The 17,896-nt window shown below is 41.9% G+C and overlaps 1 protein-coding gene across 1 annotated transcript in view; it reads right to left on the bottom strand.

The window, feature by feature from the left end:
- Nucleotides 1-14,543, bottom strand: part of NUP58 (nucleoporin 58) — a 96,799-nt gene extending 82,256 nt beyond the window's left edge. The window contains exon 1 of the mRNA XM_044249437.1: nt 14,278-14,543. Within this exon, the coding sequence (XP_044105372.1) occupies nt 14,278-14,384 (107 nt within the window). The 5' untranslated portion in view covers nt 14,385-14,543. The remainder of the gene's footprint in view (nt 1-14,277) is intronic.
- Nucleotides 14,544-17,896: the final 3,353 nt, after the last annotated feature.

The following is a 17,896-nucleotide window of genomic DNA, read 5'->3' as shown; positions in this document are numbered from 1 at the left end:
AAAACACACATGTATAACCACCAGTCGTTAATGAGGCTTCTCGCTTAAAAAAATGATAGGGAGGGTCATTTTCAATGCACTTATCATCGCTGTATCAGAGCCTCACCTGAGTGGGGACTGCAGGCCCCTGCTGGGGATGGGGCAGACGAGGGAGTTCATTTCAGGAGCCAATACTTTAAAACTTCTGCAGGTAAAAGAGCCACACACAGACCTCTTGGGTAAACCTTCCCTAGCCCTGGAAATACCAAGGACATAACCAAAGCAAAGCCTGGGTTCTGATCTCCCCATGATGTCTTGAAGGGTAACTGTCTTTTTATACTTCCCTCCCCTGCTAAATTGGCCTTGGCACTGAGAGAAAGAGAGCAAAGAAGATAGAAGGACGAACAGATTCAAAACTGGATTACAATCCTTTGTGATTCCTGAAATAAATTCCAAGATGGCTCCTTTGAGAGTGATCATCAATGAAACTATGTGTAGCTCTGTTTCCACACACTACAGGTTCGAATTGAAAATAGGGATCAGCTTAAACAGTCCTGAAAAGAAGGATAACAAAGGTCCTGTAAAACAGGATTAGTACTTATATACATTACAAATTGTGTGTGTATATATGTCATACGTGCACTCACACATAAATGTAATTTTAGAGGTGATGACAACCACGTTGAATTTAGAGGTCCATTATCTGTATTTATAGATCTAGATCTGAAACACAGATTCACATCTATTAGACTTTTAAGAGCTATTTTATCTTTGCTTTTAACGTACAGGCCTGGTCTACTTGATGTTGATTCTTGGTCATGACTACAACTTCCCAAGTTTACTATCATTTCTATGGGAAAATTTGACAGCCTGCTTTCAAGAAGCTGTGGTGGAAAGTAGAACCCTCCCCCATGACTGCAGTCAGTAATGTTGAGAAATCACTCCAGTTTCAGTTCTCAAGTTGGAAAAGGAGTGAAACCATAATTTAAAAAAAAAGATTTTATTTATTTATTTGAGAGCGAAAGCGAGAGGGCAGGGTGGAGGGGCAAAGGAAGAGGGAGAAGCAGACTCCTCGCGGAGCAGGGAGCCCGATGTAGGATCTGAGCCGAAGGCAGATGCTGAACCACGGAGCCACCCAGGTGCCTGAGTGATAACCAATTTTAAGGCCCTATTAAAGTCATTTACTTATTCAAGTATTTCATTAAACTAGTTTCAGACAATTCTTCAAAATAGCTGAAAGAATAACACTTCTCATGTGGCCAGAATCTGGGGATTTGATCTAACAGGTAAATGCCAAAGTAGAACGCTTACAATCCAGATATTTGAGATTCTGACACTTCCGAGTATTAGATCACACGGTGTGAAGGGTCAGAAGCCCCTCTGTGATCTCATTTCAATATTAAGAATTGTTTGCTTTACTGCCTAACCCTCACCACTACCAAATACTCTATAACCAGTAATTTAGCTTTATGGGAAGACCCCTGCTCATGCAAACCTATTAACAAACAAATCCCTGATCTTTTTTGATTTCTTAAAAGACAGAATTCTGGGTGTGTGATGGAAGTGGACATATAAGCTTTAAACAACGGGTCAACGGAAAAAAAAAACAAACAACAACAACGGGTCAACGTTTGGGTTTAGGCTAACTGCCTATCTAACATTTCAGGGTTTCAAGCACAACAAAAGAATTCTGTTAAAGTCAAGATTTTTAAAAATGCAGGATGCCTAAACGACAATACCTGTATTTCATAAAAAAGTGGCATGCCCTACTGCTGGGAGTATATACTGGTATGATCTTTCTAGAGGGAAGTTTAGCAAAATGTCCTAAACTTGAAAACAAAACATTAAAGTCTGTTGACAGGGGAGTATTTACGTAAGTTTTAGCACAACACGCCTACTATACAGCTATATCATGATGCATCTATTTTCAGGGTAAGAAGCCCACAACATACAGCTGACGTAAAGAAAGGGTGGCAAACTCAGAATTTGCAAGCTGAGTGCATGTGTAAGTACCTACGTATATATGTACCTAGTTATTGTAGGCATATACAGAAAAATGTTTGTAACGATGTTCTTCAAAACTTTAATGTCACTATCTTATGGACTTTAGACTGACTGTGATTTTTGACTTCCTTCTTCATTTTCTGTATTTTGTCTTCCTTAGTCTCCTTTTCAGACATGGAATACATGTTATTCTCAGAATCCAAAACATTAAGATGTTTTTCACAAAGAAACAACTTGAGCAATACATTATATTTGATATCATATATAAGTATCCGTATCCAAGTTTTTTAAACCTCAAGTCTGTGACAAGAGACCAACGCCTGAATCTCCCTCCTAATGCAAGATGGCTACCGGGTGTGTGTGTTCCCATAGTTATAATGAACCAAACATTTGTGAAAAGGAGTAACTTAAATGGGATTTAAATTTGGGTTTTCTTACACAGTAGCTTAAATCTTCATTGTTAATTCTGTTTACTATACACTTTTCTCAGGGATTATCCACCTACTTTAATTCCTGATGCTCGATTATGTTACTGCTTGGTTTCCTTTATGTCAGAGTGTTTTCTTGTGCTTACTTAAAACAAAACAAAACAAAACACCATACAGATCTTTGTTTCACCCCTTTCACTGCAGGAGATAGCCATATCATTAAATGCTCTGGTAGGTTATAGAACCGGAAGGTCTGCTCTGGATGATTTTCTACTTTTTCTATCTTATTTTATTAAAAAAATTTTAAAGCTGTTTTCTTTTTATAAAGATTTTATTTATTATGTATGTATGTATGTATGTATTTATTGGACAGAGAGCAAGGGAAGGAACACAAGCAGAGGGAGTGGGAGAGGGAGAAGCAGATTCCTGGCTGAGCAGAGAGCCCCGATGGGAGACTGGATGCCAGGACCCTGGGATCATGCCTGCGCCGAAGGCAGATGCTTAATGACTGAGCCACCCAGGTGCCCCTCTACTTTACCTATTTTAATGCTCTTACTGAAAATTTTTTTTCCCTAATAATAACCATCTTTACTTCACAGGGATACTGTAAGAACACACGTTATGATGTGTTTGAAATGCTCTGAATGCTTTATAAAAAGGCACTACAGAGATAATGAGTTATTCTCAATAAAAACGGATTTTCCCCACTTGTATACAGCTGAAGCGGAGAGTGAAAGTTACAAGAGCAGGGAAGTCACAACTTTGGAACCACAGCTCCTTCATGCTTTGCTTGTCTCACCTGTTAAATGTGGACATAAATGTGTTTTTTATGTCTGGGCTTAGGTGGAGCCCATGGAGCAAATGAAAAACCCATGTGAAAATATAGAGCCTTCACTCTATAAAGAGCAAGGCTAAATGTTCACAGGGATACAGTTTTCCAGACAGGATGTTATCTGTAATGATAAAATAATCTATTGTGCATTTTGAAGGATTTGGGGAGCCATGTTTGATTTCCCCCATGAAATAGCAAATATCCCTCAGGTTCTCATGTTACGAAAACATCGACATAAAGGCAGAGCACGTGGAATGAATACCCGCGTGTACCTGAATGATCTGGGCGGCAAGCTCAGGGGTTCCGTGCTTCAGGTCATGTCCATTGATGGCGAGCACTCAGTCATTGCTGCTCAGCCTTCCATCCTGTGCAGCCAGGCCCTCTTCCAACAGATCAAGGATAAAAACACCTGGTTCATCAGTCCTTCGAACGAGTTTAATGCCAAGTTGTTCACCAGAGTCCCATTTGTGAAAGACTACGTGGAAGACCTCTTCCCGGGGAGAGCTACAGTCGAAGTGGCTGTAGGTCTGGTTCCCAAAGCGCCGCTCTCGCAGCACGGTCAGGTGCAGTGTGGTACCTAACTCAGGGCTGGCAAAGGGCGGCTCTGACAGAGTTCTGAGACACATTGCCGATGTTACAGTTGTTGACCTGGAAGAAAAGAATTATACCAAGGTGGGACAATCTTTTATCCTCTCAACTGGTAAACATTTTAACATGTATAAACATTTCATTTTCCAAAAACTGACTTTGGAAAATGAAATACAGTCATTATTTACAAAGAAAAGCCCTCTGAAGATGTTTTAAAATGCACAGTTCCTAAGCTGCACTCACAATGACTAGCACGAGGTAGAGAATGGCAGTTAGGATCTCGGGCTTCAGCGAGGGTGCTGCATCAGAGTCCCTGGTCCTGCCGGTAGCAGGATGTCTGAGTGTGTCCCCCTGAGTGGTGAGATGGGTTTACTCTCCGCTTCACGGGACCAGGAGGAGAATGCAGAGACAGCAGCAGCATGTGGCAAGTGCCAACAAAATACTAGTTCTTGTGGAACAGAAACTGAAGTTCTACTGGATTGATGTGGCTTTTCCAAATGAAAAACACTTACACTGGAAAAAATACACCGAGTTTTAATCTAAGAAAAGGGACACTTTCCAGATACACAACCTGATCTCAGATCAGTCATTTTTACTTTAAAGAAAAGCAGGAAAGCAGGTAATTACAGTTTCACTCTGTTTAGCACTCAAGTGTAACATCTACCTAATACAACAAGCTTAACTCAGTACTCACAGATCATTTATTTACTAAACCTTATGGCCCCGAAAGGAGTATAGTGACTGATCTTGGCACATGAACAGGACTAAGAAAATATACCCAGCTTCAGTTATTCACCTAGTCAGAGGAAGAGGTTGGCGCAATTCTGAGTATTTCTCACAATTAGAATTTCCTCTCCTCATCTGTCTGCACCAACAGCAAGCGGGAAATCGACATTCTCTTGGATGCGTTGTGTGGCACAGGCTCTGGGTTAGGTGCTTGTGATTACCCAACGCCTTCAATCTTTTTCACGTGAGTCTATCTGAAGGAAAGCCTTCCCCCTTCCTACTCATCTCGGGTTGACCGTTTTGAGCACCACTAACTTGAATTTTATTGATTTGGGCCTGTTGACATCTTTTAAAATTCAGGCATCAAATGCCATAGACCTCACACATAAACTCGCTCTTCTCCCAATTTTGCAACATCTGTGCATTTGGTTGCCATCCAGATCCTTGATGAAAAAGTTGAGTAACATAGGGTCAAGAACAGAACTTTAAGGCAGCTTCTAAAAAACCAGCCTGACGTGGATTTGTTAGTCAAAACTCATCATTTCTGGTTATTCAGCTAAAAAGCCACTTATCTCTAGGTTCTTATTTTTCCATCTTAAATCACATCTATCACAAATGACTTTACAAACATCTGGCTGGAATCCAGCACTAGCCAAGTGCAAGTATGTAGCCTCACACCATCTTTGTGATGTGGGCTGTGGAATATCCTACAATCAGAGATTTTCCCTTCACAAATGTGTGGTTCCCACTGAAACACAGAGAAAGCAGAAACCAAATAAAATACTGTTGCTAGATGTTGTAGAAATAGCACCAACAGAGTAAACTTTACCACATCTTTAGCTAAATATATTTTGGACCAATGCAGTCAAGACATGACTACAATTATTTTCCTTCAAAACCAAAAGTGAATAAATCACTGACGACTCAGATCGCACTGTAAATTCGTACTCTTAATCATCTTCTGAAATTTGTATTATTTTTAATAGTATTACTGATGTAATCTCTTACACTATTTTATTCTTCAAACTGCTCAAAATGCTGCACTGTGAAAGGCCCTGAGGGTATATGGTTCTCCTTTTCAACTAGGTTATTTAATAGAATAACATGGATGTGTGGGTATATATATAAAACGCACACATATAATCAGTGTGGGAAAACCAAAGCCACGCACTGTTACTACATCTAGTTTGCTAAACTAAAAACACAGGCTAGCTAGCCCTTTGGTCTGTAAATAAACCATCTTAACGACTCCAAGGTATTTTCAAATTGGATCACGGTATTATTTATGCAGCTCACAAAAAGTGGAAGATAACCAGGTAGTAAAAATATACTAAGGAGCCTTCTTTCCAAGTGTCATAAATACTACTCTGTATTTGGCCATAAATACTACTCTGTATTTGGGCAAGGAGTGTGGCTTTACTTACTGGCTCCAGCATACCAGCCAAAGGCCAATGAGAAGTCAGGCCCACAAGAGGAGAGAACCTTTGTGAATTCAATAATCAGGTTATGTACTCATAGTTTTTGTATCAATTTGAAATCATTAAAGTGGATTTAAGATTGCCATTCTTAGGGTCATTAATATGTATGCCTCCATAAACAATAATAATGCACTGGAATGTTTACAATGCTGATTTATAGCTTTGAGTTAATTCCCCAAATTATAGCCAGTATTTCAGATAATTAGCTTTTTATTTGAGGTATACAGATTCAGTTATGTTATTAAACGATTCTCCAAAGCAGACCAGTAAAAAAGCATGTAGATGAAATATATTAGCAAACAAAACCCTATAGCAAGCTAAACTATATATTAAATATATTTTTATACATTTTTGTATTTTTGCTAATATATTAGCAAACTATATATTAAATACATTAGTAAATCTGAGGTTACAGACTTCACCTCAATTATACTCAAAGAAATGCAAATAAGAACAAAGCATTTGTTTTTACCTTGAAAATTTAGAAAAAGCGTGAGAAATATGGAAAATCAAAATATGTAAAAAATATGAAATATATAAAAATAAAAATATGTAAAAAATTTAATATCCAAAGCTGGCACACTGCTGGTAGCAAAGAACAAAAGATGAAAATAAATGTATACTCAATTATAGCTAGAAAGGCCAGAAGTGGAGAAGAAAAGAACACTGTGTAAGCTGCAGAAAAGGGCCATCTGGCTCTTTTGGTCTTGGCCACAAAGGTGTCAAAATGTCAAAACCAGCTACAAGAGTTCCTCCACGGAGAATCAGTTTAGGAGCTGGGGTAGAAGGAATACCAGGTAAGGTGTCCAGAGAGCTGTGCCAACCTCATGCAACCAGAGTACTACTAATATCATAAAAGGACAGCAAACACAGGAATGTGGTAAATAGCTAGCTATGGTAGGATCAGAAACTGGATTTTACATAAGCTGGATTAGTTATGCTTCCTGTATTCTCCTATTTCCTCTTCGGATTTAGTCAAGAACAAAACACTGGAAGTTCAGTCAGTGTCAGCCAGGACAAGTGCAATAAGGAGGGGTTTTGGGCCCAAGTGTTGAAGTGGAGATCACAAACTACAAGAGGCAGAATACGGATGGGCGCGGAAACCAAAGCCAGGAACCCCCCGTGGAAAGGTCAATCCTGCTGCTCTTGGAGCCTAGTTTGTCTGTCTTCCCCTCTGGACATTTCTCTTGAAGAACTAAAAATCCTAGAGGTTCTAAGTTTTGTTTTAATGAAGAAGACAGCTATTCCCAACAGGATATCATAACCAAATCCACTCTTTTATTGACTCACCAAGTATGTCCTGGGTACCGACTCCAGGCACAGCTCTGTGAGAAGCCTGTCCCATAGTACGTAGTAATGGCGGCTGCCATCCCCAAAGGAAGACACTGCATTTGAATAACTCTCTGTGACCAATTACGTATTAAGTGGTGAAGAGAAGGAATATCTTCAGCACTTCAAGTGAGAAGAGGTCTGAATGGGTGAAAATGGCAGGGCAGGGCTTTTTGGATGAAGGTGGGGAAGCTGTAGCACAATGGGGACAGGCTGGAATATGGAGGGAAGCAAGGAGATTGCTATGTCTGGCTTTTCTGCTACATTATACATTCTATGAGGGCAGGGGTTGCTTTTTGCTCTTAATTATACCCTCAGCTCTGACCACCATGCCTATGATGTTTCAGTAATACACCAATGGCTACAGCTGAAAGAAAAAGCAAGGGTTAAGGCTGAGGGGACAGGTTGTGTAAGAGTCCACAGAGGACCCTGACTATTAGATTAATCAGTATGGACTTGATTCTCTGGTCCAATCTTCCCAGGGAAAGCAGAGTCACAGGTGAATTAACCTGACAATGGTGGTACCGGATTTCAGAGCAGAGTAGGGAGGCAAGGTTATTGATTCTACCGGGTTAGACGTGAAGCAGTGAGGGCACGGACCAGAGAGGTGGCAGGGAAAAGGGAAGGGGTGAATACCAACAGACCGTGGGGAAGGACCGAGCAGTGAAATCGAGGCAAGAGTCCTTGAGCTTGGGTTCCTAGAAGACATCTTTTCTCATTCCTGCCTATTTCTTCTCTCCTCAATACCCATTCTTTTAGCTTCAAGTACCACTCACACTCGTATGGGTCATATATCCAGGTCAATTTTCACATGAACCCTAGAATTCACATGAACAGTGGAGTTCTGGCCAACTCATGCTCATCAGTATGCCCTCTAACATAATATCATCTTGCCCAAAGCTAGTATGTTTGTTGGAGTAGCTATTTCTCTTTAAAAGAAGAGGGAGAGGGTAGCACCAAGGATTAGTGCAGAGTCAGGCTGTTTGTGCATGAGAGTGCGTTGGAGAGCCAACAAGAGGTGGTCATGATTTCCGAATTCTAAAATTCAATGGTGTAAGCTGTAAGTAACTTGTGCTGTGTGACCTGTCTTTTCTAGATTATAGTAATCGGTGTAGAGAAGGATAAATCAGACAACGAAGGTAACTGATGGATGGTACCCTGGGACTAGGGATACAGCCAATGGGACAAGGGAATTTAGCAGTGAAGGTGGCCCCGAAATAGCCAACCGTGGAGTCCAAGCCAGGAGGAATCCAGCTGGCCTGGGGAGCCACGCACTGAGGCACATGTGGGATCAAATTTAAGATGGGGGTAAAAATACATTCCATGAGTTTGGGGGAAATCGGAGAAATTACAGATAAATTCTGATCTGTTTTGCATAAAAAAACAGTAAAACTTACCTTTTTATAAGTCAGATTCCACAGGACCATAATTTCCTAAGTTTTAAATTGATGAATAAGAGCAGAAAAAGAGGCAAGTTAACAAAATTATTTAAAAAATTGATACCTGAAGAATCTGGTCTCCAGCAAGAAGTCTTCCATCTTTGGCGATCACCCCATCCCGATAGACTTCCTGGATAACAATGTTATCAGTGGCATTTCATTGCCACCCACAATGCTAATTCCTAGCTGAATATAAGGATCAGACCGGTGAATTTCAATTGTAGTAAGTTCGCCTTCCGGTAAACTAACTGGCTGTTGCGTAGCTGCGAAGTTAAAAACGAGAGGGAGAGAAATAGGTGGAAAGAAAAACGTTTTATATTTTGATTAGCTTCAGGTAAGTAAGTTATCGTCTTTCATTACTGATGACCTTATGTTAACAGATGATTCATAACAAAGCAATACCACGGGATAAGAAAAACAGAATGACCAAAACACCGATAGGTAAGATTAGCAAAGCACTTCCTCTTCGCAAGGTGATCAGTAAATAATCAACAAGTAACTATTGTGCATCAGATCACTAGGGACTACACAGTGATCTGATAAAGAAATATACAGACAATATCATCTTGTCCTAATTGATCAGAGAAAGTTTGACCCATGAAACAGCTGTAAACAGTGCAAGGCAGTCCATATGAAATAAAAAAGACAAACTCTGGGATGTACAATCACCAGAGTGGATGACAAAGTAACCACATTAAGCAAGAAGAGGAGGGTCTTGATCTGAGCAGTAGGAGATAGAAGAATTGTTACAGCCATGGCTGGGAAAACTGGGATTTGTAGAAAAATTGGAATTTTCATAAGAGATAAACCTATTTAAAAGTAAGACAAAGGGCCAACGACTAAGATATGCCCAAGATCTATGACTAGAGGTTTTCTGCCTGTTTCCTGGTGGGTCATGTAGACAGATCAGTGGCTGCTACCAGAGGACAGCAATAGTCAGACACATGGCCTTGGAGTCAGATACATACCCAGCCATCTCCTGGCTCTCAGACTTTGACCAATGACTCTCTGACTAAGTTTCCTCATCATTAAAAAATATCCAGTATTGGTACAAGCATTTAATAAGTTAATATATGTAAAGTGCTTGGCACAGTGCTGACCCAGAATAAGCACTTAGGCTGAGGTATTATTTTTGTTCTTCTTGATGCTGTGGATTTCTTAGTCAAGAAGCAATAGGCTTCAAAACAAACAAACAAAAGAAGGCTGTTGATGACCAGTGAATTTGTGGACTACAACAGAAGAGGGGGAGGGGGAAGGATAAGCCTCAAGGTAAGACTCACTTTCTGTTTCTAAACTGCAAACTGTTAGACTTGTACACTTAAAGGGTGAATATGTGACATGTGAAGCATATCTCAGTAAAATTATTTGTTGAAGAGGAAAAAAAAAAAAAAAACCGCCCCATGTAGGGAAAGTAATAGGGAGTAGTGAGAAGAAAGGAAATATCTGATTTGAAAACAGATGAAAAGCAAAAGCAAGGTGAAGAGCACATACTGTCAGTGTTTGTGTCTCCTCCAAGGAGGGATTGTCCGGGCCAGGCTCCTCAAGCCACGCGGGCAGAGACGCTGACGTCAAGCTGTGCTCAGCAGGGTCTGTGCCTGTCCCTGAACAGACCGTTTCGAGGGATAAAGTACCTGGAAGATCTATTACAGTGGTTCCATTTTCATTCTCAATCTCTGTCTGAGCTTTATCAGTTTTCCTCCTTTCTAGGGCAAGTCTCCGATGAGAAGCTCCAGGACATCTAGAGAGAGAACATTAGGGGGTTCCCAGATGATTTGAAAGGAAAAATGATTGTCAGCTTGTGCCCCAACAACAGAATAGTCACTGTTTCAATGCCAAACTCACCTAGAGGTAATCCACAAGTGGTATGTAATTCTGATTTTAACCTCTGCTCAAACTAAGTTCCTACCACACTGTGTAGCAAACTTAAAACAGGCGTTGGCACAAATCGTGGCTTCGTGCGTGTCTCAAAAAATACTTCAATAAAAACCTGTATTCAGATATATACTAGTCCCAGAAATACACCAGCACAGTTGACGGTACACTGCAAATACTATTCTGAGATCCTGATTGCATAACCCCCTTTCCACAGGGATGGCTTAACTCCTTAACAGGAGTGGAAACAGCAGTCTTCTTCCACAATGTGCTCCTGCATCCAGACTTGGACCTTGAGTGACACTGTTCCTTTCCAATCTCAGGGCCAAGGGTACACATTCATTTATTAGTGAGAAGCAATACATCTGAGGCTCTGCCACTTGCAGAAAAGCAGAGCAAAGGCTCAAGAGGCTGCGTATGGTGGGTGGCGGTCTTATGTCTAGGGCTGCAGACTTCATTCAATGATAGTATTTTTTAAAATCTCAAATTTCATTTAAAATCAAGTATAGGATACATTTATTGAAAACTGGAAGCTATCCCTTAGCTGTAAAAGTAATGAATTTCCCCTCACAAACTAAAGAGAAGTTGTGGGTTTCAAGTTCTTGAAAAAGATTGCTATGGAATTTCTTTATTCAGCTTTTTCTCTTTCCCGGTTTCCTCATCACCTTATTAAGAAGGAGGACAAATGATTTTCCTTCTGCATTGCTGTGCCGCACTCCAGGAAATGTTCCTGCAAGGACCTGACAAGTAACTTGGAAAATTGTATCACTGAGAAAAATGATTTTTGTCAAGTAAGTAGATTTCATGACAAATGCATTTTAAAACTATTTCATTCAAAAAAAAATGGTGACAAAAAGTGGATCATAAAAAAATACTTGAGGGGCACCTGGGTGGCTCAGTGGGTTAAGCTGCTGCCTTCGGCTCAGGTCATGATCTCAGGGTCCTGGGATCGAGTCCCGCATCGGGCTTTCTGCTCAGCAGGGAGCCTGCTTCCCTCTCTCTCTCTCTCTCTCTCTCTGCCTGCCTCTCTGTCTACTTGTGATCTCTCTCTGTCAAATAAATAAATAAAATCTTTAAAAAAAAATACTTGAGACTAAAAATATAGGGAAAGATTCAATTCCCCAAATGCATATCACACACTGGTATCCATATGCGTAACAGCGAGTCTTCAATGGGGAAACAGACTAGGAAGAGGAAGTGGGAAGGAAACAGAAGCAGAATGTGCACAGCTGCGAAAGAGCCTCGATAACAACTACAATATCCTACAAACTAAGTAACTGTAAAGCCCCTCTTATCTTATCCAAGAATATTTTTTTTTTCTTTTCTTTTCTTTTTCTTTTTTTGTCAGAGAGAGTGAGCACAGGCAGAGGCAGAGGGAGAAGCAGGCCTCCTGCTGAGCAAGGAGCCTGATGTGGGACTCGATCCCAGGACTCTGGGATCATGACCTAGGTGGAAGGCAGCCTCTTAACCAACTGAACCACCCAGGTGTCCCCAAGAATAAATTTAAAACTGGAAACCTGAAGTTGTTAGGTAAAGAACCAGGTATACTTACATCCCAATGGGACAGCAAATTGCTAAGAGGGACTAAATACAGGTATTTTGTGTGATATCACAGAGAAATATGGAAGAACGCATGCACCCAGCACTCAGGAAGGTTACAGAGGACTGCGCAACACCCACCTTTAAACAGATGGGGAGCTGCGCACACAGAGACGGAACAACTAGCCAGGAGAAGACGATGAGAGAAAGACTTCAAGCTACACAAGGGGGTCAAGAGTGTCAACAAGGAAAAAATGACATAGATTATACCATAGAAAGAAAAAACAAGTCCATATGAATGGCAAAAAACATGAGCCTCATTAACATTTTTAACTGAGACCTAAGACTGGCAAGTCATCAGAATTTTTAATACTTAAAAAGCATAATATAGTTTTTATTTACTGGCTGACAGATTTTTAAAAACATATTTTTCTGCCTTGCTTGTACGATATAGCAATTTAGCCAGCAAGCACTCTTAGGAAACAAACTAGTTAAGAGTATCAGCTCTTCCACTTATTGACAACCTCTTCCATTTATTAACAACCTCTCTGCCCATATTCTTCTTTCTATAACAAAGATAAGACGGCCTAACTCATAGAGCTGTCATGAAAACTAAACTGGACTCATATAAATTGCTTAAAATACTGCCTCATAAATAATAAGAACTCAATACAAACTAGTGACTCCTATTATCATAGCAACTTAAAAGTACTCAAGCTAGGGCTCCTGGGTGGCTCAGTTGGTCAAGCGACTGCCTTCAGCTCAGGTCATGATCCTGAAACCCAAGACTGAGTCCTGCAACTGACTCCCTGCTCAGCAAGGGGTCAGCTTCTCCCTTTGACCCTCCCCCCTCTCATGCTCTCTTTTTCTCTCTCTCTCAAATAAATAAAATCTTTTTTTATTTTTTTTTAAATTTTTTTTTAAGATTTTATTTATTTATTTGACAGAGAGAAATCACAAGTAGATGGAGAGGCAGGCAGAGAGAGAGAGAGAGAAGCAGGCTCCCTGCTGAGCCGAGAGCCCGATGTGGGACTCGATCCCAGGACCCTGAGATCACGACCTGAGCCAAAGGCAGCAGCTTAACCCACTGAGCCACCCAGGCGCCCTAAAATCTTTTTTTTAAAAAGCACACATGCGGGACGCCTGGGTGGCTCAGTTGGTTAAGCAGCTGCCTTCGGCTCAGGTCATGATCCCAGCGTCCTGGGATCCAGTCCCACATCAGGCTCCTTGCTCAGCAGGGAGCCTGCTTCTCCCTCTGCCTCTGCCTGCCCTCCTGTCTGCCTGTGCTCGCTCTCTCCCCCTCTCTCTGATTAATAAATAAAACCTTAAAAAAAAAAAAAAAAAACAACCTCTGCTGGTTGTATTCGTCATCGCCTGAAGCGGTGGTTTAGCAGGTTGCACAAAAACGATAAATATGCTACCTACATTTTTCAGTGTAACTAGAAGACAATGTGAGTCATTCCACCATGACACTCACGTATACTAATAACGCACACTGCTCAAAATGACCACCAAGAAATGCTGCAACACGTATTTAAAACAAAAAACTACAGTAACAAAGGACAGGGTTCCATGAGGTACCAAGAGGTGAGCTCGTTTAAAATACCACGAAATCATTAAAGCAGTGGAATGTCCAAAACCGTATATCCTGCAATGAATTCTGAATTATCAGCGATAAAACTCTAATTGTCTCCCTTAAAATTTTTCTATTGTCTTTTTCTGAAACCCCAGAACGACCCACAATGTCGTTCATTCGTTCTGTGTCTCGGACTGCCGCACTGCGAGGGCTCAGTGTGAAATCCCAGGCCCTTCCTCCCAGCCAGACCCCACTCGACTGAGACACTGGGTGAACCATTGTGGATTCTGGGGACCTCACAACCCTATGAGCATCCTCCCGACCAGGCCCCCAAACGGCAGGACTATGAGGCTGGCGCTGCGCAAGTCTGTCTTTCTTTTTCCCAGACCCACTAGAAAGGAACCCAGCGCGAAGGGAGAGGGACGGGCCCACCCACGGGAGTCTCACGGAGAGGACCCGGGCGGGGAAGGCGCAGAAGCGCAGTTACCTAGATGCCCCCGTCCCGAAGGAGAAACCGCCGCCTGCGCCGGTCCCGCCGGGGGCTACGGTGGTGGAGCCCAGCGTGCTGGTCGCGAAGGAGAACCCCGTGGACATGGCTGCCGGGGCTCAGCGCCGAAAGGAAGCTGCAGGGGGTTCTGGACGTTCCTCGCTCCTCAAAGCCAAGGCGGGCCAGGCAGCATCGCTCTTGCCCAGCCGCGACCTGGCGGGAACTTCAAGCCTTAGAGGCTGAAAAGACAAGGCCGAGGTGGGAGGGGCAACCACCCGAGAGCACGTTCCGCTCCCGCGGCGCGCTCCTAAGCCACCGGGAGCGAGCCCGCCGCGCAAGGCACCCTGGGACGGGGGGGGGGTGGATCAAGCCCGCTGGGCTTCCTAGGAGGGGGCGGGCTGCGCGGGGTGGGACTCCGGTCCTCTTAAAGGGCAAGCGCCTGGCGTTAAACAGCAAAACTGTTCCATTTAGTTCCGTATTTGCATATGGGTTGAGGTAATTTGCGCTTCATGGCTATTGAATATTATTGCTTATGTCTTTCCTTACTGCTAAAAGGATGCGTGGAATATCAAGGTGGGCAGGGCCCTATTGAGCAGTCCAAGCCCTGTTAGAGAAAAAGAGGCGCGCTCAGTCGTCGGTAGGCTGCCGTCCCTTCTCGGAGAAGGACGGGTAGCTTGTCTTTCCCTGACAGTTCGGAAATGAACTGATAGCAATTCATTCATCCGCTCCACAGCTTTTGGAGCCCGCTAAGCTCAGTCATTGCGAGTTGCCACCCAGGAAACTCAGAGAGCGTCCTTTGGTTGGGGGAGGCCTATCCCGTTGGTGGCGCTGAGCAAAACCCCTGGACGTCAAACGATGTAGTCAAGTCCATGAAGTTTTTGCAGCGTATCCTGCCGGGTAGGAGTCTGGGTCTCCGGGCCCATCGCGGCGATGGCTGCCTTCTGGCTTGGGGTTTTGCATTGCTCTGACGCCTCTTTGCTACCTACCAGAGGAACTGCCAAGTGGAAGAGCTAAGTACAGAAACAAGCACAATATAGTGCGGAATTTAAGAGTTCCAAGAGCAACCCCTAAACATAAGGAAAATGTAGATTTAAGGAAGAGATCCCCTCTTGTAGAAGCATCAGGAGAAGCTTCATGTCTCGTGCATTTGAGGTGCTGTCACCATAATGTGGGTCTTTATTCAAAGATTGTTACATTACTCCTGCAAATGGTTTTCCTACTTGTGATGTCTTCCAGTAAAACTCATCCCATAAGCAACCACCAGATTTGCTCTCCTAAAACACAATTCTCACCACTGCACTGCCTTGATGAAACACCCAGTGGCCCTTTAGGCTAGCATTCGTCCTCCATAAAACAAGTCTAAGCTCAGGCCTCACAATTCCTCTTAATGCAGCACTTTCTCTAGTGTTGAGGTTGGGCATTGCTGCCTCCTATGGACTGAATCCTGTAATGCTGCCTTTCACATTTGGGTCTTTAATCAACATAGGAATGCATAGTGTGGGGTCAGGATCAAATTTCATCTTTTGACCCATATAGACAGCAAATTTTCTCAGCCCCATGTATTGAAAAGAGAGTTTCTCCATACTGATCTGTAATATCACATTTTTTCATAAACCAGGTAGCTACATATATGTGGTTTTATTTCTGGACTCTCATTCTGTTTACCTATTCTTGCAACTTGCCACCTTAAGAACTATAATTTGGGAAAGTCTTGCCTTCTTGTTCTTCCTCAGAATTATTCTTGGCCCTTTACAACACCATATAGGTTGTAGAATCAGCTCATTACACATACATACTGACAATTTCCCTGCACCCCCAAAATATATACACACACCAACCTGTTAGGATAGTGATTGGGAATACATTGAATTTATAGATAGATTAGTTTGGAAAGAATTGATATATTTTAAAATTGAGTTTTCTATTCCATGAATACAGTGCATCCTTCCATTTAGTTAGGTCTTCGTGTGTGTGTGTGTGTGTGTGTGTTGGCAGGGGGAGAGAGAGAAATTGAGATAGATCTACCCCAATATATCTTTTCATCCATCCATTTTTGAAGTTTTATAACATTCTCTATAAATATCTTACACATATTTTGTTAAATTTGTTCACTGACATCTGACATTATTTTTATGCTGTGGCAAAAACAATTCCATTTTCATCTTCTATTAAATTGGAACTATGTGCTATTTCTAAAAGCGGTTTCCCTAGCAATTAAAAAATATAAACAGCTTTTTTCTTTTCTTTTCTTTTTTGAGAAAGAGAGAGAGAAGGAGAGAGCAGGGTGGGGATGTGTGGGAAGGGGCAGAGGAAATGGTAGAGAGAGAATCTTAAGCAGGATTGATCTCACAACCCCAGGATCATAACCTGAGCTAAAATAAGAAATCAGATGCTCTAACTGACTGAGCCACCCAGGCATCCCTACACGCAACTTTTTAAGACTAAAGTTAACTAGCATTCCTAATTTCTACCAAGATGATGCAAGGATCCTAAGATACTTTATTTCAGTCCTCATTCATATATTTAAATTGCTTTTCAATTTTATAAAACTTGATTATTATTGTTTTATGTAGTCAGTGTTTATTTACATTTATTCATTTCTTTACATTAAAAAAACTTCATTTCTTTTGTAGCTTAGATCTTCCATCTGTGATCATTTTCCTTATTCTAAAGTATAAATTTAGAATTTGCTTTAGTATGGATCATGGCAAACTCAATCTGTTTGTTTGTTTGTTTGTTGGAAAAATGAGTTTTCCTTCCTACTCTTATTTTCTGGAAGATATTTTATTCCTGGGAGAAGTATTTTATTTATTTATTATTTATATTCATTTTTTGAAAGATTTTTTTCCCCAAGTAATCTCTACACCCAGCATGGGGCTCAAACTTACAACCCCGAGACCAGGTGTCCTATGCCGCACTGACTGAGCCAGCCAGGTGCCCCTGGGAAAAGAACTTGAGATTGTCAGTTGTTTCTTTCTGTATATGGAAGATACCATTGCAATGTTACATGGCTTCTATTGCTGATAAGAAGTCTATCGGAAGTTTAATTGTTGATCTGCTGGAGGTAATTTGTACTTCTATTCTGGATGCTTTTAAAATCCCCATTTTTGTCCTTGGCGTTGCCATAATGAATTCACCATAGTGAGCCCATAGTACACTCGCCTGTGTCTAAGTTGGATTTCTTTTTAATAACTTGGAATTCGCTGGTTGCTTTATTCTGTGGATTGGTGTCTATCATGCATTCTGAAAAAGAAAGCGAGGCATTATCTCTTCAGATATTATCTTTGCCAGAGTCGCTCTCCTTCTCTCTTATTCTTGGGAAACTATGATCAAGTTTGCTTTAGATCTTTTAATTCTGTCCTTCATTTTTCTTAACCTCTTTTCATATAACCTTTTTGTCTCTCTGTATTCGTTACCTCAACCCATATGCAAATACGGAACTAAATGGAACAGTTTTGCTGTTTAACGCCAGGCGCTTGCCCTTTAAGAGGACCGGAGTCCCACCCCGCGCAGCCCCCCCCCTCCTAGGAAGCCCAGCGGGCTTGATCCACCCCCCCCCGTCCCAGGGTGCCTTGCGCGGCGGGCTCGCTCCCGGTGGCTTAGGAGCGCGCCGCGGGAG

The sequence above is a fragment of the Neovison vison genome, chromosome 5 (assembly GCF_020171115.1).
Source record: "Neovison vison isolate M4711 chromosome 5, ASM_NN_V1, whole genome shotgun sequence".
Lineage (NCBI taxonomy): Eukaryota > Metazoa > Chordata > Mammalia > Carnivora > Mustelidae > Neogale > Neogale vison.
Note: the sequence above shows the minus strand (reverse complement) of the source record. Positions and strands in the feature narration are given on the sequence as shown.